The sequence below is a fragment of the Heloderma suspectum genome, chromosome 12, assembly GCF_057233095.1.
Source record: "Heloderma suspectum isolate Gila_16-S chromosome 12, 16-S_ref, whole genome shotgun sequence".
NCBI lineage: Eukaryota > Metazoa > Chordata > Lepidosauria > Squamata > Helodermatidae > Heloderma > Heloderma suspectum.
This window is the reverse complement of record NC_139469.1, coordinates 10,946,516-10,973,245: the sequence shown is the minus strand read 5'-3', so window position 1 is coordinate 10,973,245 and position 26,730 is coordinate 10,946,516. Positions and strand designations below refer to the sequence as shown.

General features: G+C 46.8%; 1 protein-coding gene across 3 annotated transcripts; it reads left to right on the top strand.

Moving 5' to 3' along the window:
- Positions 1-26,730, top strand: KPNA7 (karyopherin subunit alpha 7). 3 transcript variants are annotated; one of them, XM_084818321.1, is made up of 11 exons: positions 1-249; positions 2,567-2,687; positions 9,051-9,185; positions 10,231-10,316; positions 11,461-11,729; positions 12,657-12,739; positions 17,267-17,530; positions 20,493-20,726; positions 21,275-21,457; positions 24,906-25,055; positions 26,496-26,730. In XM_084818321.1, exons 2-11 carry the CDS (start codon positions 2,613-2,615, stop codon positions 26,559-26,561), a joined length of 1,545 nt encoding a protein of 514 aa, XP_084674447.1. In that variant the 5' UTR covers positions 1-249; positions 2,567-2,612; the 3' UTR covers positions 26,562-26,730. The 3 variants fall into 3 exon arrangements, with proteins under 3 accessions (XP_084674447.1, XP_084674445.1, XP_084674446.1); XM_084818319.1 differs by having other exon boundaries at positions 235-276; XM_084818320.1 differs by lacking the exon at positions 1-249 and adding an exon at positions 252-363.

The window sequence follows — 26,730 nt, the reverse complement described above, 5'->3', positions numbered from 1 at the left end:
TCTCTTCTTGCGTGATTTGACCCCTTTGCATCACGCGTGTTGACGATTGCCTATTCCCACGTGCGGAGCCCGCCGCAACGAGCGCAACCCGTTGCCGCAAAGCGTGTTCTCCCCCGGCAGCTCCCGAGGTGAAGCGAACGTTGGAGTCCTGAAAGGAGCGGAGCTGCCCTGAAGATGAGCCAATGGGGGCGCGAGGAAAAGCGATTGGCGATTGACCCGGGAGATTTAAGCGTCACACCGAGAAAGGAGGTAGAGAGCAGGTTGTTGATGAAGGCAGTGAGTAGGGCGCAGATGAGGGTCTCAGAACGCTCTTGTGCTTTGCAGGTCCCCTAACTTTAGTTTAGCGCAAGCAGCAGATTTTAGGTATTAAAAGGGCAGGAAGTTGTTAGTTATTTAGTTTGTTAATAGTGGGTTGTGGGGTTTGGGGGCGGGTGAGGTTTTTTTTTGGTGTTTGTCCTTTTGTTGTCAGGGATGGGGAAAGAATGTTTTTGGAAGGTTCTGCCTCAAGTGCCAGGATAATTTGTTTTGCTTTAGTTACTATGCTCCATGACCTGAGTAGTGTTTTCTCTATTCCTGTGCTGTTTGTTGTTTTGTCGTGCATTTTATCTTTTAAATATTTGTGTTGCATTTTATATTTGTACCGGTTGGCATGGCATTTCAGTGTTTTAACTGCCTGGAGAAGGTTGTCTATTGGGTGGATAAAAAAATATAATTGACAAATAACTAAATGGGTAGGGATGCTATTTATGCCTTCGCCCTGGTGGATAAGGAAGGAAATGGACTGGTAGGTCCCTTCCAACCCTACTGTTCTCTTTTTCAACTCAGAAGCAAGTCCCACTGAGTTCAATGGGGTATGCTCCCAAGAAGCTGAGTGTAGGATTGCAGCCTCTGCTTCTGAACTAGTCCTTAAAGTTGGAACCATACTATCCTGTATCACTCCAGGTGGACCTAAAACATATGTTTAAAATCTCATTTCTTATAACTGGGTTTTGACTTCCTTTGAGTTGTTTATCAGCTTGCTGTCTGTTTTAAATTACTGCTGATTATGGTTTTAGTGTTTGTAAACTGCTTTTGAGAGCACCTTGTGAGCTGGAAAAGTGGGATATAAATGTTCACTATAAATGTAATATAAATACGAAGTTTGATTCAGCTTGAAACAAACTCCACCCTGCTTACTCCTCTTTAATATCTGTTTCTCCTACTTCAAGCACTGTTCTAAACCTTTCTAAGACTAGAGAGGTATTAAGTTTAAAACTGCAGGCTTGGGAAAGCCTTTCCTGTAATCCATAATGTACTCTCTCGTTTAGCAACAACAACACACTCACACACACACACACACTGGCAGCTTTCAATTAAAATAGCCAATGTATTGTCAAGAATTGTAGATGTTTCTGGATTTTTTTAAAAAAGCTTTGTTGTAGTCCTCAGTTTCTTTATGCTCTGTAAGTCTTGATTCATTTCTTTGAAAGGAGAGGAAGGGGAGGCCTACAGCTTTGTAGCACTCCTTCAGTTTGTTTTAAATCTGTTAAGGTGCAATCCTATACATGTTTAAACACACAAAGTTCTACAACTCCCAGTATTCCCTGGCCAGCATGGCTGGCTCAGGAATGCTGGGAGTTGTAGGACCTTTTTCCTGTCTAAACTCGCATAGGATTGTGCCCTTGCTGTATTTTAAATCTTTGCATTGCTGCTAGGTTTACTTTGGTTTTTATTTTTGTTTTAAACTGTAGTTCTAAACTTTTATGTTGTATCTTATGTTGCATTTTATAGTTTTAACAGTTGTGAACTGCCCAATAAGCTTTAGCTATTGAGTGATATAAAAATGTAAAGAATTAAACCTGGTGGGAATGCGGGAGAGGGCCTTCTCAGTGGCTGCCCCAAGGCTCTGGAACTCCCTTCCCAGGGAGGGCGCAGGCAGACAAAAACCCTTTTGTTCTGGCAGGCTTTTGGGGATAGATAGTCTGGACCTGGGAGAATATGATGGATTGATGCTATTGTTTATATTGTTGTCTTTTAAAATTTTGATTTTTTTATACAATTTTAATATTATTGATTTAATTATGTTTTTAGCTTTTGTAGAGTTCTATTTATATGTTTTAACTATAAAAGTTTTTAATGTTGTAAAGCCGCCTTGAGTCCTAGTATTGGGAAAAGGGTGGGATATAAATAATATTAACAACTAAAAAATAGTAGACGCCACAGTGGGACTGCAACAAGATGTTACCATATGCTCCAGAGTTTCAGTTAGCCAGCTATGCCCACCCACAAGACACTCTATTCCATTCCCCTTCCCACCGGTAGACCCTTGGTATTCTGTGGACACTGAGCATGCTCAATCTTTATTGAGCTGTTTCCTTTGGAGGGATGCCCCATTATATTTGTTGTACTTCTGCAAAGCTAACAGGGCACCCCTCCACAGGAAGGTATTTACTTCTGGCAAAATTGCCTCTATTTAAGGTGGGGAAATAGGACAGCGGGATTGGAAGGGTAGAAATTGAACTCTGCAGCTAGATTAGGTAACTGGCTGAAAGCCAAACTGGTGCGAAATGTGTTTCTGATTCCTTAGGTGTGAGGGGGCCGCAGCCTGCCAGCAAACTTGCCTGTTGTCTGCTATGAAGAAGATGCCTACCTCAAACCAGCAAGAGGAACGGGTGAGGAAATTCAAAAACAAAGGCAAAGACCTTACGGTAAGCATGTAGATACTAGTCTTGGATGGCTGCTTGATGGGTATGAAACTTACAGAATGCAGGCAGCCAAGGTAGCACAGGAGCAAACCTGCTACCGGAGAAGGAATTCACCATCTGGAACTCCCATGTATAAAGGCAGGGCCTGCAACCAAATGTTGTATTTATTTATTTCATTTCTATCCTGCCTTTTTCCTCTTGCAAGGAACCCAAGCTTACATTACCCTCCTCCTCTCCATTTTATCCTCACAACAACAACAACCCTGTGAGGTAGGTTGAGCTGAGAGTTTGTGACTGGCCCAAAGTCACCCAGTGAGCTTCCATGGCTGGGTGGGGACTAGAACCCAGATCTCCCAGCTCCCAGTCTGACACTCTCACCACTACACCACACTGGCTCTCATTGTACTGTGATGTAGTAGTAGTAATCATAACCGTAATGTGGTCCTGCTCAGGGCACTCCATCCTGCAACTACTGCAAACCTTAGGGTTCCCCCAAAACTGCTGATACTGCCTTCTGTTGCATGGGTAATCCTCTTGTAGCTACATAAAGAACAGCACTTGCAGCCTGAACATTGGAGATAGAGGAAATGATACCCCCCCCCCCCGAAAAAAAGGCCAGATGCTGTGGATGAATGACGGAAGAGGAATAACTGGAAAGGGTTGGACTTGTGATGAGGACTGGAGAGTTCAGTCTATTAGGGTGCAATCATATGCAAATTTAGACAGAAATAAGTCTTGCAACTCCCAGCATTCCCCAGCCAGCATGGCAAATGCTAGCTGGCTGGGGAATACTGGGAGTTGTATGTTTAGTCAGAGAAAAAGTCCGAGAATTGCACCCTGAACTGTTTGGGGATGCATTGATTAAAAATGTTCTGCTCAACTAAGAAGATGACTCTGTTCAATTGGGCCAATATGCACTTATGAGAAAGGAGAACCTGCCTGTTCAAGAATGACCCTCTTCTGGTCTGCAGACTTCCATCGATTAACACTAGCACAGTTAATCAAGGAAGGCAGCAATCCTATGGTCCCTCGGAGGGTCATAGGATTTTTTCAGATCTCCCCTCCAATGGGGCAGTGGGGAGAGAGGTCAATCCTCAAAGAGGGAGATCTGACCTCATAAACCTCCTCCGGAAGCCTGCCAGAAGGTCTGCCACTTGTGTGCCACCTCCATCAGAGGTCCGACGTCCCAGGGGAATGCTAGGAGAGGCTGTGGATCTGCAGGTTCAAAAACCCTCCTGTTCCCACCACCCGGCATCGGGAAGAATCTTCTTCAGACCATTATCAGGAGCTTCCTGACGTCCCTGGGGAACAAAATGCTTCAGGAGATTGGGGGGCTGACTGAGAAGTTCCTGGGCCCTCAGGAGAGAGGATGTCATATCTTCTCAGTCGAAAGGTGGAGTGCTCTGCTTCCAAGTCAGAGACGGAAGCTGAACCACCACCCAGCCCCTGAGAATGCCAGTGCCTGAAGGTACAGGCTCAGACCATGAAGGTACAGGCTCAGACCTGAAGGTACAGGCCTGAAGGTACAGGCTCAGACCATGGCCCGGCGAAGGTACAGGCTTCCTGAAGGTACCTGAAGGTACAGGCTCAGACCATGAAGGTACAGGCTCAGACCATGAAGGTACAGGCTCAGACCTGAAGGTACAGGCCTGAAGGTACAGGCTCAGACCATGGCCCGGCGAAGGTACAGGCTTCCTGAAGGTACCTGAAGGTACAGGCTCAGACCATGGCCCGGCGAAGGGGTGCCCGCTTGCAGAAAAGGCCTCCTTTGGACTTTTGCTAGAGGGCCTGAAACAACGACCTGAAGGTACAGGCTCAGACCATGGCCCGGCGAAGGTACAGGCTTCCTGAAGGTACCTGAAGGTACAGGCTCAGACCATGAAGGTACAGGCTCAGACCATGAAGGTACAGGCTCAGACCTGAAGGTACAGGCCTGAAGGTACAGGCTCAGACCATGGCCCGGCGAAGGTACAGGCTTCCTGAAGGTACCTGAAGGTACAGGCTCAGACCATGGCCCGGCGAAGGGGTGCCCGCTTGCAGAAAAGGCCTCCTTTGGACTTTTGCTAGAGGGCCTGAAACAACGACCTGAAGGTACAGGCTCAGACCATGGCCCGGCGAAGGGGTGCCCGCTTGCAGAAAAGGCCTCCTTTGGACTTTTGCTAGAGGGCCTGAAACAACGACCTGAAGGTACAGGCTCAGACCATGGCCCGGCGAAGGTACAGGCTTCCTGAAGGTACCTGAAGGTACAGGCTCAGACCATGGCCCGGCGAAGGGGTGCCCGCTTGCAGAAAAGGCCTCCTTTGGACTTTTGCTAGAGGGCCTGAAACAACGACCTGAAGGTACAGGCTCAGACCATGGCCCGGCGAAGGTACAGGCTTCCTGAAGGTACCTGAAGGTACAGGCTCAGACCATGGCCCGGCGAAGGGGTGCCCGCTTGCAGAAAAGGCCTCCTTTGGACTTTTGCTAGAGGGCCTGAAACAACGACCTGAAGGTACAGGCTCAGACCATGGCCCGGCGAAGGGGTGCCCGCTTGCAGAAAAGGCCTCCTTTGGACTTTTGCTAGAGGGCCTGAAGCAAACTGCGGCTGACCCCAGTTGGAGCTCAGGAAGTTCTGGCAATATTTGCTTTCAGTATCAGCCTAGGCATTGCTGGAAACAACGTCTTCTGCCAGCTCCGGTGCCTTGTACCCCCGACCTTGCTCCGTGACTGAGCCGTTGTGCTACTGAGTTTCGACTCCTGCTTGACTCTGCTTCTTGTATCTGACTGCTTATCTGTATAGGGACCCTTGCTGCTCCTCTGACTTCTCTTGGAACACTTGCCTGGTAAAACTACCTTTTACCATTGCCTGTCTATTGACATGCTTTTGGATTGCCTTTATTTCAACCTAATGCTGAGCGTGATCCAGCTGTAGGACCGCTGGCTGTGGAGCTGGTGTGGTTTCCTTTTTTAAAGTAACTGGTCTGTAACATTTCTATAGCTGGGCATCGATGAGTTCTACTGTAGAGAATGCACTGGCCTGGTGTGAGAAAGTTCTGTTTGCGCAACTCTGATCCGTTCATTTCTGAAGCTTGAAAATGTTAACTTGCAATCAGTTGGGGCAGGCTTTTCCCAACCTGGTGACCTCTAGATGTATTGGACTGCGACACTCATCATCCCCAGCCAGGATGGCCAATGGAGGGTACTGAGGTGGTGGAAGGCTATCTTCGACTTTAAAGTGTAGGGGATTGTCTGTCTCTACCACAGTAATGTGGGAATTCTCCATTGCTCTATTTTCCTACTTTTTATTAATATTAATACTATTATTATTACTATTATTATTACTAACATTTCTATACCGCCCAATAGCCAAAGCTCTCTGGGCAGTTTACAAAGGTCAAAAACATTAAAAATACAATATACAGAGATCAAAAATCATTTACACTTTTAGGAATGTTTTGTTTCATGGAATTGACGTGATGCTAGGCAAATTGGTTGACACAAATGAATACAGGGCTTGTCAAACCTAAAAGCAACACTTTAAGTCACATTTTTATCGGCGGGGTGGGGTGGGGTGGGGAGGGAGGGAGAGGGAGGGAGATTGATTTATGTGTGTAGCATGCTTGAAGAGTGAAAAATGAGTATGTTGACAGTTTTCAGTGCCTCCTTCTGAAATATTTCATCTAAACATAAGGGAAGTGTGAGATGCTGAGTTGTAAATATTTTAAGGCATGACAAGTGTTCCAATTAATATTTCCAGGAAAAGCTTCAAATTTTTTCGGCATCACACTTTAACCACACTGCGCACTCTATTGCTGCCCCCCATCAAATATTCCAATTAAACTACCTTTGGATGGGAGGTGGGGAGAGAATTGGCTAATTATGCACTATGTTAAGTTACTAATATTTTAGGCTTATTAAATGTATGTCCAATAAGCATGCTAAACTCTACCTTTAACAACTCAGAAAAATTTCCAATTCAATTCTGAAAACCCACATCACTGTTTCACAGCCGTGACGGCTAGAATCTTGCTTTATTTAAATGCATCAAACAGATGCATTTGGTGCTCAGCAGCAAATTCTACACCTGTGTACTGCAATGACTGGTTCTGCTGTGGCTTAAACTTCTTCTCTTTTTGCTGCAGGCTCCAGCAAGCCACAGTGCGATCTGGTTTTCTGCTGATAGAAGCTGGGTTGTTTCTAAATAAATGTACCATTTTGAGTTGGAGCTTTCCCTGATGTTGCTAGGCTGCAGGTGTGCATGAAACTGGATCCTAATGGACAAAATCTACTGGTTCTACTCCTGTGGCGCTTCCAGATGAGACTTTTAGGGAGCAATCCTATGGCCGCTAGACAGCGGCTAGATGGCCATAGGATATGTTGTTTTCTGGGAACCAGCCTCCCCCCTCTTTGGTGCTGCCTCCGAGGCAGCGTGGAACAGCCCCGGCCTCCTCGCTTGCAAGAGGAGTGGTGTGTGGCTGGAAAGGGGTGTGGCTGGAAAGGGGTGAGCATAACTGCCTGTATGACACATTCTGTGTGTTTTACAGCAGCCTCCTTCCCTACTCCATCCTCCTGCAATCAGCTGTCTAGCCGAAAAAACAGGGCAGGAGAAGCACAGAGGGAATGATCCCCTCTGTGCTTCCTCTGCCCTTCCTCTGCCCTGCTTTGGATAGGCAGTTGCCTCTGAGTTCAGAGGTGGCTGTCTATCTAGGTAGGATTGCTCCCTTAAAGTGCAACTGGCTTGCCTTGTTCATGGGATTTTACGAGGGCTCCTCACATCCTCATCATCCTGTATTCCTCCTGCGCCTTCCTCCTGCTTTTCCTGTCTCTTCTCATTACTGGGGAAATCTGCTAATCTTTTAAGGTGCGCAAGAATAGCGCAAGCATCAGCAGGTGTGAATGTCATAACTTCCTGATATTTTACTGGGGTGGCATGTACTGTTTCACTGAGGGACATGTTCCAAGAACACGTCATGGAAGTGTTTTTCTGCAGCTGTGCCATCTTTGATTCTGGTATCCATGCCGTAAGAACTGAGGATTAGGGCATGCAGAATGGAGGACAAAAACTTGGATATCTCCTGCGTTGGCCATATCTAGAACTATTTCACGTAGGAATGCCTTTTCTAATCTTATTTTGTTAAAAGGCATATTTGCGCAGCACTGTTGTTACCTGTGTGGTGAACGAAAAGCATTTCATGGTTTCAAACTTCGAGACATTGCAAATGAAATGCTTTCGCTTTCCCCTTGGGGACAATGCGACATGAAGGAAAGTCTTTGTGGGTGGATGTTCTGTTATATTTGTGTGGTTTAAGGCATCCCTGCATAATAAAACCAGTGCCCTCAGTAAAAGAGCTAAAGAGCTATTGTACCTACGTGCTTCCAGTATAATCTAGCCCCCCCAAAAAGGTGCAAGAAGGTGAATAGACTCTCCTATGCACATCCCCACTAAGTGTCAGGAGCGCCCTTGCTGCCTTCTGAAATCCTCAAGTAGCCAGAATCAACACGCAGACGATAGGGCTCTTTTCCAAGGCTTTATTGCCATTCTACCTAATGATGCTTACAGATGCTAATTGCCTGAGCCTAATGAGGGAAACTTAAGAGAGCTGCCTACCCTGGGTTTCTAGTCTTAGTGAATCAGTTGGTCTCCGTTTCGAGGGAAAAGGCGGGAAGCCTCAGAACTTAAGGGCTAGGAGGCGACAGTCCACCCCTTTCCCGTGGGGCATCGGGGCGCAGCTGTTGATGTCGCGCCAAGCGGGCTGAGCGCCTCCTCTCGGTACCCTCCTTCTCCCGCTTGTCCCTTCACCGGCGCCCAGCGTCCCGAAGCTCCAGTTGTCCCTCCCCCTGCCTGCCAGGGTCGCTACCACTCCCATGAACGTGAGCAGGGAGGGACTCTCCCTCCAGCGGCGCCTCTGAACAGCGCGCGGGTTTCTCTCCCACGGTTTCTATCTCTTCCTCAGAATCAAAACTGCTTTGGGGCTCTGTGGGCTCCAATCCAACCCTGATACTAAGAAAGGAAATTGCTGGAGGAGGGGAGGGACAAAAGCTTCAGCTATTGGGCGGTACAGAAATAAATAAATGAAGGTATTGTGGAATCTTGCCTTGCTCCACCCGCGTGTGAGGCTGGTAGATTGTGGGATGTGATGCAGACAAATTCACCCAAAACCTATGATGCCTTCTGCGGTGTGGCAGGCCCATTATAATTTCTGATTTTCAAAAAAACCCTGAAAACAATATCCTGCACTCCTGGAGATGTTGGGTCCTGTGTTTTCTAGGTTGCAGAATGTCTTCTTGATTTCTCAGATAGTGGGGTCTTTCTTGCGACCCCTCATTGTATTACTCCAAGTTCTGCTGTCAAAAACACCACAGTGCTTTTCTGTCTCCCCTTGGCAGGAAATGAGGAGGCAAAGAATAGAAGCTGGAGTCGAACTTCGCAAGGCTAGGAAAGATGAACAGATCTTGAAGCGAAGGAATATCTGTTTCACCCCGGAAGACAACCTGTCTCCAGAGAAAGAACAGAACAACAGGGTATGGACATGGTGGTCGATGCCCAATGGAGCAAGAAGTACATTCTGTAGCAGCCTTCTGCAATCTGGTGCTCTGCAGGTGTTTTAGGCTACAACTACCGCCATTCTTGGCCATTGGCCATGCTGATGGGAGTTGTAGGCCAAAACATCTGGAGGGCAACAGGTTGGGGAAGGTGGGACTCCACAGCAGTAGTGTTCACGCTCTTCAGATCACTGACCTGTAGCCCGAAAGAGTATTAGGGGATGCAGTCTGAATTCTGTACAACGGGGATAGGCAGCATGATGCCCCTGGGCACCAGTGCACCCTCAAACACCTTTCTGGGTGCCCACGAAATGTACTAACCTTCCCACTACTTTTAACATGTTTTCTTACTAGCAGCTGGGATTGCTGTGAAATAGGTTTCTGCTGATGCCGAAGACGGTGGGTTCAAACTGGTCGTTTAGCGTGTTGGGGCTCGGCACCCTCCTCTGCCTTCAACTCCACCTTTTGGGCAGGTTACTTGTCCTTTGCCATGCCTCCCATGGCAGCCGTTTTTGTGGTGGTGCCCAGGACAGTTTGTCAAATGGCCACATGGGCCCACGGCCCCAAGAGGTTACCTATCCCTGCTCTACCATATATTTGCACGGTAGCGGTTCTGCTGGTGTAATCCATCCCACGTGAGGCCGCAACCCAGTTTGGGGTCCCAACCCGTTTGTTGAAGTCCAGTGATTTACAGCAGTGGTGTCCAGATCACGGTGGCCACCAAAGTATGCAACTCATGCATGAATTTGCCTGTAGCCTCATAAAGCTGCGTGCTTGACTCCTTGAGTTGGCAAGTATTGGAACAGGTGCAATAGCAGGGAGATGGAGTGGAATTCTCTCTGCCCCTTGCTGGGGATAGATCAGATTTTTCCTGGGTGTGTAAAATCTACTCCTGGAGTAATTCAGCAGAGTGGCTGTGGCCAATACATGGGTGGTGGGGCTTCTGGCTTGGCCGCAAACACCTGCACAGGCTGCAGCATGCGCAGTCATGGCAGACTCGTAATCCCCTCTCTCCCCCTGACAGGCTGCCCAGCTCTCTCTGGAGGAAATAGTCAACGTGATCAAATCGGAGGAGCCCCGTCTTCAGCTGAAAGCAGCTCAGGCGGTCAGGTATGCTAGAAGCCAAACCTGCTTCATATGATAGCCTCTGCTCCAGTTCCCGCTGGAGGCACTCACGTCGGTTATTGAACTCCATTGCTGCTTGGGCATGGGAAGAGAAGCAGAGGGGTGGGGAATGGTTCGAATCAGTGGCTGAGTGTCTCCAGAAAAACCGTCACCACTTCATTTCATTTGTTATATTTCTATGCCGCCCCATCGCCCAAGCTCTCTGGGCGGTTCACAACATGGCCTAGCTGCGCCGCTGTGCCATCAGCTTCAATAGACCTCCTTAGAAAAGCCAGTCACTCCGCTGTTCCCACTCGCTGCTCCTCCTCAGGCTTCGGGTGAAGGGGGAATGCCATTTTTATACGCTCCCCCTGTAAAATAAAAAATGACAAACCCTAGCTAGTAAAACAGGGGTGCTGAACCTCAGGCTTGCAGGCCAAACCCATCCTACTTGAGGCCCCACTACAGACCTCTGGGGCTCTGCAGTTGGCCATGCCCTTTCACCTGCCTGTTTGGTGGTTTTCCTGCTCTTGCACAGCTTCTTTTCTCCGTTCGGAAAGGCAGAAAGGCCCCCCGCTAAGGCTGAGTTCCTGGCAGGAAGAGCTTTCAGCTTCAGTAGGCTTGCATCTGTTGTATTTTGGCTCTACCCTTTTCACCTTTGGCTCCACCCACCACTGGAATGTGGCCCCCCATAAGAGCTTTTCTAAAATGGGATTTGGCCCCCAGGCTGAAAATGGTTCAGTACCCCTGAGATGGGCCATCCAGGCAGCCATCTGTGGGCATCTCTACACCAGCCTAACATCCTGCATTTAAAACAGGGTTTTCTGCTTCTGTTTTAAATGCAGGTTCGCCACCGACTCCCTTTTTCACCCACTTCCTTTCCACCCGTATCTGAGTCTTCCATTAACTTTCATTAATCTCTCTCTTCTTGGTGCTTTTCCTCTTTTCATGGAGGGAACTCCAGTGGAACATGGGGTAATTTGATAGCTCATTATCTGGAATCTATTTAAAAACTGAACAAAGGGTATTCAGTGCAGGAGACGACTTGGATGATCATGGCGTCACGTGAAGAGCCTGCAAACATCCGTGAAGGGGCCATCTCAATCACAGGATAAGAGCTCTGTGTGATGAAGCCCTGTGTCTCCAACAGGAAACTGCTGTCCAAACCGGAGAACCCGCTTATAAATCAAGTCATTGAAAGTGGGATTATTCCTACGCTGGTGGACTTTCTGTATCATCATGACGCCCCCAACTTGCAGTTTGAGGTTGCCTGGGCCCTCACCAACATAGCTTCAGGGACGACCAGCCAAACCAGAGCAGTCGTGGAGGCCAATGCCATCCAGGGCTTGGTTGTCCTCTTGTCTTCTCCATATCTGCACATCTGTGAGCAGGCTGTGTGGGCGTTGGGCAACATTGCAGGTAAGCAGTGGCGGTGCTCTCTGATGTCCAAGAATGGGGGTCGACGGAAAGCTAGACCTTGGCCCAGGAGCGCCAAACCACCAATGGCCGTGCTGGATGGGAATGAGGGTGAGGGGATGTAGCTCAGTGTGACAGAGCGCCTGCTTTGCGTGCAGAAGGTCCCAGCTTTGATCCCCGGCTTCTCCAGGTAGGGCTGGGAAAGAACTCTGCCTGAAATCCTGGAGAGCTGCTGCCAGTCAGAATCGCCAATACTGGGCTGGATGGGCCAATGGTCTGACTCGGTATAGGGCAGCTCCCTATGGACCTAGATAATGATGGGAATCACAGTTCTGCACAGCTACAGGGCATCAGGTTGGGGATGGCTGCTCTAGGCTGGTCTATAGGTGCAAGGATAGCTAACTAAAGAGGCTGTTCGTTTGCGACCATCGCCTCCAGAGGCTTGTTTGGTGGCAACCTGAGAGAGGGCCTTTTCAGTGGCCGCTCCCAGGCTGTGGAACTCCCTCCTAAGGAAGGCTAGGCCCACTCCCTGTCTCCTGTCCTCCCGCCAACAGGCAAAGACCATTTTATTCAAGAAAGCTTTTGGCCTGGAAGTGTTTCTGTTGGGTTGGATGCTGTTTTTATATTCTGTAATTTTTACGTTTTTATGATATTTCATTGTTTTAATTATGCCTGTAAACCACCTGAAGAGCCATTTTTTTGGTGGAAAGGTAGGGTACAAATCAAATAAATACACTCCTATATTATACATACACAACTAAAGGGTGATTCAGACTACAATGCAAAACATTTTACACTGTAGTTTTGAACTTTTATACTGTATTTCGTCTTGTATTTTATGTTTTTAATGGTTGTGAACTGCCCGGAGAGCTTCAGCTATTGGGTGATATAAAAGTGCAAATAGATAAATAAAATGCTTATTTTCTGCAGGCGACGGCCCCATGTACCGAGACACTTTGATCAACTTCAGCGTGATCCCTGCCCTTCTGTGTCTGGTGGCACCTACTACTCCTGTATGTGTTATGGATTTGGCCTTTGCCAAGTGTTTTCAAGCTGTCGTTTCAGTGTTTAGGGAGCAGTTAACTACCCACAACTGATCAATACACTTCAAACAGAGCATACACCAAAAATTGTTTTAGGTGGATTCAATTTTACTTTTGTACTAACAAGATTTAGTCAGGAAAAAATCTTTTGATTCGCTTTTATTTTTATTAGAAATACACGTGTAACGTTATTTCAAAATATAACTTGCATAAAAGAAGAGAAACAGTTTCTTATGGTTAAACAGAGCATTGTAAAATATCTTAATAGCTTAACAGGACATAGCATTCCTTAAACATTTACTGTGTTTAGACTTTTAGTCTAAGTTCTCATCCAATGCATGTGGGGGGCACCAGGTTGGGAAAGGCTGACCTAGAAGCTGCTTACCTTTTATACTGCTTGATAGAGGGGATGGGCCTGCAGCTTTAGCTTGGGGGTAAGGGGTGGCTAATGAAATCATAGAACCACAAGGCTCAACCTTGACTTGCCCAATCGTGGCTCTTGTAGCCTTCTTAAAATGGTAGCTGTCATAAAGGTAAGGAGGCCTGGCGCCCATCTAATTTTAACACTGGCTGGGCCTAGCCAGTGCTGGCTATAGAGTATCCCAGAGCAAATACACTGGATTATATGGGGGTCTACTGATGGTGCAGGAAGCTACCATAAGTCTTTCCTGTTAAGTCTTGCTACAGCTTCCACCTGCCCCAGTCCTCTTCTACTTTTCAAACCTGGACCCATGATGGCAATGGAATGTATGTCACCAGCCTATAGCAGCTGTATCTTCTATGCCAGCCTTGCATAAATACATACTCTTGTATGCCTGCCTGCCTACTTGTGTGCATCTGTGGTGTTCTGTGGTCTAAAGGGGTAGGCAGAAGTTATGCCACAGTCCATCAGTGGACCACTGGCCTGCTTCTGGTAGACCACCTAGGGCCTGGCTCTTGCTGAGATTGTTGCAGTGAGTTCTGGACTAGAATCATAGGGTTGGAAGGGGCCTACAAGACCATCGGGTCCAACCCCCTGCTCAGTGCAGGTATCCACGTCAAAGCATCCCTGACAGATGGCTGTCCAGCCTCATCTTGACTGCCTCCAATGTGGTAGAGCCCACTACCTCCCTAGGACTAAGTGGACCTTGGTCCATTCCAGCAGGACAACTCTAATGATTGTGAGGGAGAGGGTCAGTTATCAGATTAATCATCTTGTAACTGTTAAAAGAGGTCCTGAATGTGCACATTTGTGGAAAACAATGGGAAATCCAACTCTTTGCCATGCTGCCCCACTGGTCTAAAAGATCCAGCTTCTGGAAAGCTTCCTTGCCTGTAGGAGATGCTAATTCATTACACGCAGTGGGAACGAACTTGAATTGCAAAGCAAAGGTGGAAAGGAGAGGAAGGCATGTTCTCCTCTGACTTGCCTTGTCCTAGACTCTAAATCCATTGTTAACCCAATGGAAGGAAGAAAACGATACACCTTGATCCTGTGAACTTGGCATTAGCATAGAGCAAATTCCAACAAGAAGAAAAGGTGGAAGACAACAGAAGAAGCCAATGTGGCTTCACAAAAAGCTTAGGGATGACCTGAAAACAAAAAAGGACACATATAGGAAGTGGAAAGAAGGCCAAGTAACAAAGGAAGAGTACAGGCAGGTAGCACAGAATTGCAGGGATGGCGTCAGGAAGGCTAAAGCGGAGAACGAGGTGAGGTTAGCGAGGGATGCTAAAAACAACAAAAAGGCTTTCTTCAGCTACGTGCATAGTAAAAGACAGAGGAAAGAAATGGTTGTTCAGCTATTAAATAAGGATGGCAAAATGATAACAGATGACAAAGAAAAGGCAGAGGTGCTCAATTCCTCCTTTGGCTCAGTCTTCTCCCAAAAGAGGGTCTATGACCCCCCTGGCAAAGGCGAAGTACAGGCTGAAGGGGCAGGATTGCAGCTTGAGATCGACAGGCATATGGTCAAGGAACACCTAATTACTTTGAATGAGTTCAAATCTCCAGGGCCAGATGAACTGCATCCTAGAGTAATAAAGGAACTGGCAGAAGAACTCTCAGAACCGCTGTCTATTCTCTTTGAGAAATCATGGAGGACCAGGGAAGTGCCAGATGACTGGAGGAGGGCTAACGTTGTCCCTATCTTCAAAAAGGGTAAAAAGGAGGAACCTGGGAACTACAGACCAGTCAGTCTGTACAGACATCAATCCCTGGGAAAATTCTGGAGCAGATCATAAAGCAATCCATCTGGAAGCACCTTGACAACAATGCCGTGATTACTCGAAGCCAACATGGATTTGTCAAAAACAAGTCCTGCCAGACAAATCTGATCTCATTTTTTGATCAAGTCACCTCCCTTGTAGACCGTGGGAATGCTGTAGACATCATATACCTCGACTTCAGCAAAGCTTTCGACAAAGTGCCCCATGATATCCTGATGAGCAAACTTGCTCGAAGTGGGCTAGATGAAACAACGATCATGTGGATCCACAGTTGGCTACAGAATCGGACTCAAAGAGTGCTTATCAATGGGACCTTCTCAAGCTGGGGAGAGGTAACAAGTGGGGTACCGCAGGGCTCAGTCCTGGGCCCAGTGCTCTTCAACATTTTTATTAATGACTTGGAGGAGGAGGTGCAGGGAATGCTGATCAAATTTGCAGATGACACAAAATTGGGCGGGATAGCTAATACTTTGGAAGACAGAAACAAAATTCAAAGTGATCTGGATAGACTGGAGTGCTGGGCAGAAAACAACAGAATGGCATTTAATAGGGACAAATGCCAAGTTCTGCACCTAGGAAAAAGAAACCAAATGCACAGTTACAAGATGGGGGATACGTGGCTCAACCACACTACGAGCGAGAAGGATCTTGGAATTGTCGTCGATCACAAGCTGAATATGAGCCAACAATGTGATGTGGCTGCAAAAAAGGCAAATGCTATTTTGGGCTGCATTAATAGAAGCATCGCTTCCAAATCCCGGGAAGTACTAGTTCCCCTCTACTCAGCACTGGTTAGGCCTCATCTGGAGTACTGTGTCCAGTTCTGGGCACCACACTTTAAGAAGGATGCAGACAAGCTGGAGAGGGTTCAAAGGAGGGCAACAAAGATGATCAGGGAACTGGAAACAAAGCCCTATGAAGAGAGACTGAAAGAACTGGGCATGTTGAGCCTTGAGAAGAGAAGACTGAGGGGAGATATGATAGCACTCTTCAAGTACTTGAAAGGTTGTCACAGAGAAGAAGGCCAGGATCTCTTCTTGATCATCCCAGAGTGCAGGACACGGAATAATGGGCTCAAGTTACAGGAAGCCAGATTCCGGCTGAACATCAGGAAAAACTTCCTGAGTGTCAGAGCAATACGGCAATGGAACCAATTACCTGGGGAGGTGGTGGGCTCTCCCACACTGGAGGCCTTTAAGACGAGGCTGGACAGCCATTTGTCAGGGATGCTCTGACTTGGATTCCTGCATTGAGCAGGGGGTTGGACTCGATGGCCTTGTAGGCCCCTTCCAACCCTACTATTCTATGATTCTATGATTCTATGGTTTCGGCCTGTGACGATACCAACTTGAGGATCCGCTCGGAACTTAAATCTTCAATTGGATTATCTAGGACTGGAGGGAACACCTGTAGCTTTCCAGATCCTGTTGGGCTCCCAAACAGCATCTTTAAGCTTAAAGCACTTACTGCCAGTAAGTCTTTGGAGAGGCATTTCAACTTTTTAGAATGGGGGGAAAAACATGCAAAAGCCGGGAAGCCACAAAACGATTGGTGGATGGGGGAGGGGACGGGGACGTAGCTGTCTGGGGGTGGGGGCTGGATTTGGCCTCCTGGCATGAGGTTCTGTACCCCGTTACACCTTCTTCTTGATTTCTTGAAAGCCCAGTCTTTCATTTTTCAGCCAGTCTGTCAGGATTGATTCTGAGCACAGGGAGATGGTTAGCAGCTCAGGTTCAGAAGAGGAGCAGCCAGAACTGGGGGAGGCATTTTCACAAGCCAGTTCAGATATAGGTAGGCGTGTTTCTCGGGTTACCAGCTCCCAGATGGCTGGGCATGAAGCTTCCTCCTTGCCCCCCTCTGTGAGAAGCAGTGAGCAGGAGGAGGAGAGGCTTGAGGACCGTGACCTAAGAGGCGTGAGGCGGCGACACAGAGCTAAGAGGAAACCTCAGGGGCGGAGCTCAGACGAACTGGTTAGCGATGCATGAGAGGCTACGCAGGGAAGCGGCATGCGAGGGGCGGGACCTCCCTCCCTGAGTTAGCCTAGCCAGATAGCCTCCCTTTCAAACTGCAGGCAACTTTCGGGGATCCCATTTGAATCCCCTGGAGGCATTCCTTTCCAGCCAGAGAGTCTTCGAGGATTTGCATCTGTAATGAAGCTGTGAATAATGAATTAAAGGTGTGAGACTGAAGCCTCTCATTCTGTGTTTGTGTGAGTGCTTAAGCGAAGAGAGGCCCAAGGGATCTGTGGCACAATCAGAAGCTTTGCTCAAATGTATATTCTGGTTTCAGGTTGGGTTCCTGAGGAACATCACATGGACGCTGTCCAACCTCTGCAGAAACAAAAACCCATACCCTCCTCTGGGAGCTGTGAGGCAGATGCTCCCCACGCTAACCTGGCTACTGGAACACAAGGACAAGGACATCCTTTCAGATGCCTGCTGGGCCATCTCCTACCTGACAGATGGGTCCAATGACCGCATCCAAGTTGTGGTTGAGACAGGGGTACTGCCGCAGCTGGTCAAGCTCATGGCCAGTTCAATGTTGTCTATTCTGGTAAGCAAAGAGGTCTCTAGGAGAAGCAGTGCTGCGTGAATTTATCTTGGCCACCACTGAAGATGATTACTGAACATGCTTGGTCCTCATTGGTCTGATGTGTATTTGTGCCCCTTCAGGGGTTGTGAGCTTTTAGGCTTCTGTTGAACTCCCGCACTGTGTCTCAGTGGCCCCATTTTTTGGTGCCGGTCTTGTTGGCACTCACCATCTGAGCTGGCTATTGGAGGGATTCATAGCTGGAGAACAAATAAATACAGATAGGAGCTTGGTGTGCTGATCGCAGAAGGTTCTGGAGCCTTCAAATGTACCTGGGCATTCTACACTCATGGGAAATGTGTCAAGAGGCATCCCGGACCTCTGAGATGATTTTTTTCTTTGGCTGGCAAGATCTATGGAAGGGGGCTACTGGTGGTAGCTAAGAAGGCAGCTAAAAGCCATCTAGGGATGGATTTGGGGGGTGGGGGACCACATGCCCACGCATGCCAAAAATGTGAACCATCATGAAATCAGATTGTGATGTTATGGTGAAACTTCCAAATATTTGGCTCTCTGTTTACCATGAGATGGACAATTGCCGTTGTCCTGTGCTTGTGGGCGTCTTGGAGGCTTTGGGTTGGCCATGGTGTGAAACAGGACGCTGGACTAAATGGGTGTTTGGTCTGATCCAGCACGGCTGTTCTTGTAGGTTTAAATGGGATATAACAGATCCTTTTGGGGGGGAATATATTTTTATTTATTTTATTTTTATAAATGAAATAAACAATACCAAAATTACCAACAACCTAATCAATACTTCAATTTCCCAACAGTACAATATTCTGATGAGGATACCACAATAACAAAGAGAGAAGAAAAAAGAGGGGGGGGGGGAGAAAAAAAGGGAAGAGGAAAGCAAATGAAGAAAAAATAAAAATTCCCTCCCCTTCCCTCCCCCAATCCCTCCCCCTCCCCCTTAAAGAGTTTAAACTCCAACACCCCCCAGCCTCCGATGCCATTCTATTTTAAAAACTATATAACCTTAACAATCTTACAGTTTAATAAACAACCTTGTATTTCTATATCATATCATCAATCTTATATCAAAGAAACAGGTCTACAATTCATTCCCAAAAGCCTAAATTATTAGTAGTAATATTAATGATAATAATAATAAAATATATATATAGTATTATATAATAATAAAACTTAATACAAACCTTCAACCATCAGTAATATATTTTATTCTAGATATATTATCTATTTTAAAATAAAAAATATAAAGAAAAGCAAGAAAAAAAAATGAAAGAGTAAACCAATATAAATGTAATCATTTATCTTCTGAATTAGCCTGGATCATGTAGACTAAACACAAACAGTTAACAAAGCTTGTTTAAAGATTCCAGTTCATGGGGTTGTAACAGAATTCTCAAGCATTTTTACGTTAAGCCATGCCTCTGCCATTTCATGATTTAGAAACTTCTTCATCTGACCTTCAGACACAATACAAAGTGTAGCAGGATATTTTAAGTAATATTGTAAGTTCATTTGTTTTGCCATATTCTTTGCTTTGATACATTGCCTTTTATTCGCCACCTCTGTAGTCTGGAAATAACATAACTTTATCTTGTTTCCAGGAAAGGCTTCCAGCCTCCCTTGCCAAATGCAGGATATAATTCTTTGTGGAGACTTTTGCAAATTGAGCTATGATCGTGTAATCAGTCCCTTTAGCATTTGGCACATGAAATGCCTGCTCAATATCAAGTAAATCAGATGGAATAGGGAGTATCTCATGCAAAAGTTTATCCACAAAAATAGGCAATTTTACATCATTAGGCAGATTTTTAATCCCAATAATACGTACATTGGATCTTTTCGTGAAGGCCTCCAGTTGAGAGATTCCATCAGAGATATTTTTAAAACAAATGTGTGTCATTTCATTTCCTGCCACTCGGTCTTCAAGCTCATTAATTTTTGTCTCCATTTTTTGCCGTGACGCATTAATTAAATCTATAGCTCCTTACGGGGCGGTGATGGAATTTTGGATTAAATCTAACTTTTTGACTTGTTCCGTAAATTGCGAAGATAAAGTCTTTATCAGCGTAAACAATTCCCCTATCCCTTTTGTTTTCAACACTTTTGACACAGAGGATGCGGGGGGAGTAGATGCCAGCTCCTTTCTTCTCCTCGGCACAGACATGTTTCTCTCAAACAGATCTTACAGGTCCTCAGATGTTCTCAATTATTGTTAACATTTCTTAAATCATCTCTCAGAGGTTGCTGATATTTCTTAAAGCATATATTAGATATAACAGATCCTGAAAGACACTTGCCTACTTCGTGAGTTGGAAAGGTCAACATTCTTTTTGACATGAAGATGACTTGGGTGCACAGTTGAGCGTGTTCCATTCTCCCTTCCCACCTTTTCTCCCTTTCTTATCCCACCCTTCCTAAAAAGAATTCCACCCTGATCTCATGGTTCCCCCACCCACCCACTTTATCCTTGCAACAACCTTGTGAGGATGAGATGCTGGTTGCAGCAGTTGCTGAAGGCCACAGGCCACCCAGTGAACTTCATGGATGAGTGGGGGCTTGAACCCAAATCTCCATGATCCTAGCGCCACACTCTAACGACCAAACTGGCCTTCCTCAACATGACACCCAACAGATGTGTTGGATACAACTTCCACCATCCCCAGCCAACATGGCCTCACTGGCTGGGGAGGATGGGGGTTACAATGGGTAAAATCCAACAGAAGTCCTAGGTAGAGTAGATCCATTGAAATGAATGGGACTTAAGTTAACCATGGCTAAGTTCAGTCCCATTCATTTGAATGAGTCTGTTCTATGTAGGAGTTACGTTGGATTTTACCCACTTATTTATTCCTTTATTTTTATTTAATGTATATGCGCTGAAAATATATAGAGGTATATTTAAAAATACCACTAAGCTTACTTTATCTCCCACCCCTGGTTTGTATTTTAGACTCCAGCTCTGCGTGCTATGGGCAATATTGTCACTGGGACGGATGAGCAAACACAGATGGCCATTGATGCTGGCGTGTTGTTGGTCCTGCCACAGCTCCTGCGTCACCGCAAGTCCACCGTGCAGAAGGAGGCAGCATGGGCTCTGAGCAACGTTGCGGCAGGGCCGTGTAATCAGATCCAGCAGCTCATCACCTGTGGGCTGCTGCCTCCCCTGGTGGAACTGCTGGACAGGGTAATATCTTGCAGCATCCAGGGTTATAGCCCATTTTATATTCAGCGCCCTGTAATATAAGTTCTTTGGTCGTTGATCAGGCTTGGGGATTGTTGCTGATTGTGTGATGCAGAAAAGGGATACACTCTGAGAATTTTTTTTTTTTTCCCCTCAACTGAAACAAAAAAAAGTTTCTAGTCCTTCTGGCTGCCAAGATGTGCTTGGCAGCAAATGCCTGCTAGAATCTCAGAAGCCAGAGGGATGGTGGAATCTCAGAAGCCAGAGGGATGGTGGAATCTCAGGAGCCAGAAGGGATGGTGCCCTCCATAGCTTATGATGCGTGCTTATGAGTTTTGGAACCAGGACTAACTCATGCTTATTGTGAATACGCAGTATTTGCATGTTTGTGTAACTTATCAGCAGAATCTGGGGTTCTATGCCTTGGTGCAGGATTTCGATTTGATTGTGGAGTTACTGCCAATAGCTACAGAGTGCTATTGTATAGTCATTCTCGTGGCATATCACATCTGATGCTGTGTTACTTGCTCGTCCTTCGCCACGTTCTACAGGGAGACTTCAAGGCCCAAAAGGAGGCCATCTGGGCCGTTGCCAACTTCACAACTGGAGGCACTGTAGAGCAAGTGGTGGAACTGGTCCAGGCAGGAATCTTGAAGCCTCTGCTGAACTTGCTGGCGATCAAAGATGGCAAAATCATTCTTGTGATCTTGGATAGCATCTCCAGTATCTTCATGGTAAGGCTGTGTGTTTGTGGGTGTGTAAAAACATAAGAAGAGCCCTGCTGGATCAGACCAAGGGTCTACCTAGTCCAGTATTCTTCTCACACAGTGGCCAACCAGCTGCCCATAAGAAACCCACAAGCAGGACATGAGTGCAACAGCACCCTCCCACCCATGTTCCCCAGCAACTGGCATACATAAGCATGCTGTCTCTGATACTGGAGGTAGCATGTAGCCTTTAGGACTGGTAGCCATTGATAGACTTATCCCCCAGGAATTTGTCCAATCCCCTTTTAAAGCCATCCAAGTTGGTGACCATCACTACATCTTGTGGTAGCAACTTCCATAGTTTATCTACGCAGTATGTGAAGAAGTGCTTCCTTTGATTTGTCCTGAACCTCCCACCCATCAGCTTCATGCGATGACCCCATTGGGTTCTAGTATTATGGGACGAGGAGAAAAAGGTCTCCCCATCCACTTTCTCTATGCTGTGCGTAATTGTGTACCCCTCTATCATGTCTCCCCTTACTTGCTTTTTTTCCAAGCTAAACAATCCCAGCTATTGTAACCTTCCCTCACTGGAGGGGAGTGCATGCGTGCGTTTTACTGCTGCTCTGCCAAATTCCCCTAGCTGACTGGGCAGGGCCCTCTCCTAGATGTTAGAGCATTAAGAGCATGCTATGCAGATGACGTTTTTGGAGCTACAGTTCGGGAATGAAGTAGACATAATTGCGTGACTGTAATTAAATGTTCATTTTTTAAATTATGTAAATGGCAGCCTGAAGAAGCCTGAGATGCCTCAGGTCGGGGGGGGGGGGGCAGGCAGATAGAGAGGGGAAGCATAACTCACTCTTGCTCTCTGTGTGTGCTAGGAATGGATGAATCCGTCTGTTTTGGTTTCTCTCACTTCCTCATTTTCCTATTTTAAATTTGGCTCGTCCCGAAAACTGAGACTTATGTTGGATTTTGCCTGGAAGTTCTTATGCATATTTGTGCACGTATCTCCTAATACAGGCAATTTCATATACCTTTTTGCCCGATACACATTTTTTTGCAAGCTCTTTGCCTCACACAGTGTATATTTGAACACTATTTCTTTGAGTACATACATTCGGTGTGCATTGTTCGATTGCAGAACATCATTGCGAAATCAGAAAAGGACGAATTTTGAAGAATAACTGTGTTTTGGTCCACAGAATGGTTTGAAAGTGCAACATTAGGGACATTCACATTAAAGTATGAACTGAATGAATTTCTCCCACATTCCTACTCTTCTGTTAGGACTGTAGCAAGCGGAGAGTGAGAGAGAGCGCTCCCCCTCTCCACCCTGCACAGTTCCGGGGTTACATAGGAATAGAGGAAACTGCCTTTGACTGGGTCAGATCATTGGGCCATCTGGCCCACTGTTGTCGACACTGACTGGCAGCAATGGCTCTCTGTGGTTTGACGGTATTCTTTCCTAGCCCTCCGTGGAGATGCTGGGGATCGAACCTGGGACCTTCTGCGTGCAAAGCAGGGGCTCTATCACACTGAGCTATGGAAGGGTAAGCCTGATACTGCTCAGGCTTCCCTGAGAACCAGACCTGGTTATTCACACTGACTTGCCTTCAGGTACTTGTATGCCCCTGCAGCGGGCTTCCAGAATTTAGAGGTGCTGAGATAATAAGCCAGATCCAGTTTGCCTACAAGGAGACTTTATTGAGTACTTACAGCACACTGGCTTACCCAGTGGTTGGATCAGACAGCTCCTCTGAACCTACAGCCATGGGGTAAGATGGGTTTTATACCATACATGTCAGCAGTGAGGTAGCATGACAGCAGCAAGTGTTAATTAGCATTCATCTGCAACTTTCCCAGCCTAGACTAACAGTGCTTGTTCAGAAGGAAAACAATCAGAACTTTCCCAGCACAGCCCCCTGTAGCTTTAAGACAAACAGAGCTTCAGTCCCTAGGCACATCCAAGACTCTGATAAGATACCAGAGCTCGTTAGCATGGAATGTGCTGAGGCAGCAATATCAACCTCTGACTCAACTTCCCAGCCAAAAGGCCCACCTTGCAAGAGAATTGCACTAATAATGAACCAAAGCAAAGAGCATTATGGATGTCTAGGCCCCTCTAAAACTACTGGTGACTTGGTTACAGGCCTGGGGTCATTATAGCACTATATATTTTAATTACAAAGGGTATAAACTGTTCTATTTCTAAAGATTCTCGAGCGGTGAACAGTAAAGGAAAGGGGAAAAAATAAAAATACAAAAGATTATAGGACAGCTAGACTGGTGAGGACGAGGGAGAGAGCCTTCTCTGTGGTGGCCCCACTCTGCAGAACTCCCTCCCTAGGGAACTCCCCCATGCCCCCTCCTTAATGAGCTTCCGCCACGCATTAAAAACGTGGTTGTTCAAGCAGGCGTTTGGGGTGGGTTAGGGTATTTTTAGAAATACGATGTTTCTAATATAGAATTTTATTGTTTTAAACGGTTTCTATTATTGTACATTGCCCAGAGTGGCTGGGTGACCAGCCAGATGGGCAATTAATAAATTTTATTAAATAAATAAATAAACAAATATATTTGAAAATCAAGTTATACAAACAAACCCGTGGTGTTTAAAGCAAGAAAGCCTTGCTTTAAATAAAGATGTTGTTAAAAAGGTAAAGGTGTCCCCAACCAGTCATGTCCGACTGCGGTGTGGTGCTCATCCCCGTTTCTAAGCCGAAGAGCCAGAGCTGTCCGAAGACACTTCCGTGGTCATGTGGCCGGCAGGACTGAACACCCAGGTGCACGGAGCGCTGTCACCTTTCCCGCCAAGGCGGCACCTATTTATCTACTTGCAATTTCTTGCTTTCGAACTGCTGGGTTGACAGGAGCTGGGACTGAAGACGGGAACTCACTCCGTCACGCGGCACTCGGGTCTCGAACTGCTGTCCTGCCGACCTTCCGGTCTGCAGTTCAGCGTCTTAACCACTAAGCCACCGCGGCCCCTAAAGATGTTGTTAGCAGTTGCCAGAACCAAAGCAACGCTGGAGCTTGCCTGAGGTCAACTGGGAGTTTCGCAGAGAGGGAGCCAGTACACTAAAAACTCCACTCCCAAGTGGGCCCTAAGTGGACCTCAGGTCCACGCAAAACCACCAGGAGCACCTCATACGATGAACTTGGTGACTGGGCAGGCTAATAAGCAGGCATCCTCTTGAATACCTCCAGTTCCCATGCACCATTTTTGTCCTCTTCGCAGCATGTGGGTACCAGAGGTTGGTTCCATCACTTTGGACTGAGCCAGCAAATTAAACCGAGTAGCCAACTTTTTTAATTTTTTTTTTTTACTGAATGGGTTCTGTGAGAACCACCTCTGCAGGAAATGAATGAATGGCCCAAGGACAAAATGGATTCCGTAAGTTCACTGTTGCTGGAAAGGCAAAAGCATCATAGGAGTCCAACAGCTGCTTGTGTTCTCTCCCAATACCAGTCGGCTGAGGAGCTCGGTGAGACAGAAAAGCTGTGCCTTCTGATAGAGGAGCTGGATGGCCTGGAGAAGATCGAAGCTCTACAGAATCACGAGAACAACTTGATCTACCGAGCCGCGCTGGGCCTCATAGAGAAATATTTTTCTGACGAGGTAAGAACCTAGAACTCCACATTCTCTCTTCTCTACGCCTCAGACACACAGACTGGGGGAGAAAGAACTAGCAGCATCTCAGCTAGTTAATTTGCTCTGCAGGCAAATAAAGTTGGAGCAAAGGGTGCTTCCAGACGGGGGGGCTCCTAACGCTCCCAGTCAGGAGGCATCGTGCAGCTATTCTGTCTCTTCTTAACGGATTTTCCCCAGTAAGAAGAAGGAAGGAAAGAGCAGCAGCAAAACACGGGAGGGGACACACACACACACACCCCGGTAAAATTCCATGAATGAGGCAGGACGATGGCACGTGAAAAGCCTTATCTGGAAGCAACCTGACGTACCTAGCCTTCAGGCTTGCTTTTAACACTGGCTGTAATCCTGCTGTGCTGTTTGTGCTGGTGGTCGTGTTCCATTTAAATTGGCTTATTCCATTTGTATTGTGTCCTGACTCCGTCCTGAGTACCCTTCCAAAGGAAAGGCTGGTCTTACCAACTTTCCTAATAGTTTAGAGTACAATCCTATGCAGGTTTAGACAGGAAAACATCCTACAACTCCCAGCATTCCCCAGCTATGCCTACTAGTCTTGATGGTTATATGCTCCCTCCAGTACCAGAGGCAGTGAGCCTATATACACCAGTTGCTGGGGAACATGGGTGGGAGGGAGCTGTTGCACTCATGCCCTGCCTGTGGGTTCCTGGTCAACAGCTGGTTGGCCACTGTGTGAACAGAGTGCTGGACTAGATGGACCCTTGGTCTGACTCAGCATGGCTCTTCTTATGAATAATTTCAAAACAAAGTACACCTCTTTCTTCAAAACTATGATCTGACTTGCAGGCACACTTGATCGGCTAACACTAAAGAAATCGTAGCCCACTTTTGCATGAATCGGGTGCCATTGCTAAGATCAAGGGTGAGGCTGCAGCTCAGTGGGAGAGCATGTTTTCATGCAAATGGTCCCAGGTTCTGAGTATGGCTGGAAAAGGTCCCTGTCTGAAAACCCTGCAGTGCCCCTGCCCATCAGTGTGGACACTACTGAGCTAGATGGACCAATGGCCCCACTCAGCATACGGCAGCTTCTCCTGTTCCCTACTTACGTCATAATTTTCCTATGAGGGGTGTTAGGGATCTGCAGTGGAGAATACATAAGAGCCATGCTGGATCAGACCAAAGGCCTCTCTAGTCCAGCACAGTGGCCAACTAGATGCCTTTGGGAAGCCCACAAGCAGGACATGTGCGTAATATCACCCATCCGCTCACGTTCCCCAGCAGACTGCCTCTGATGCTGGAGGTAATACAGCCATTGGCAGCACCCTGACAAATCACAGTTCGCACAATTCTTTGAGGGATAGACTTGGCTGTTAAAGCAGCACAGAACCTATTGTAAGTCTGTAGTGTAGTTGAATTGGTCCTATTTCTCTCTCCCTCCACCTCCAATGATAGGAAGCTGAAAACGTGAATCCCAAATCCTTGAATCCAAAGATGACTGAGAAAGGTGGATCTTTCTGAGGCCGAGCAGCAGGATTCTTACTACTTGTAAAAGGAGAGGCCCAGCCCGCCTTGCAAATTCGGTGATGGACAGCGCACTCGAGTTGGTTTTTTAAGCACTATAGGGGAGGCTAAGGGTCCCTTCTGCAGTTCAGTTTGTGACAATAAATCATTATCCAGAATTTCTACG

Coding starts and splice junctions, on each gene's coding strand:
- KPNA7 (XM_084818321.1), top strand. CDS start 2,613: ATGAAGAAGATGCCTACCTCAAACCAGCAAGAGGAACGGGTGAGGAAA. Junction 9,186..10,230: donor AGAAAGAACAGAACAACAGG/GTATGGACATGG, acceptor TCCCCCTGACAG/GCTGCCCAGCTCTCTCTGGA. Junction 12,740..17,266: donor TGGTGGCACCTACTACTCCT/GTATGTGTTATG, acceptor TTCTGGTTTCAG/GTTGGGTTCCTGAGGAACAT.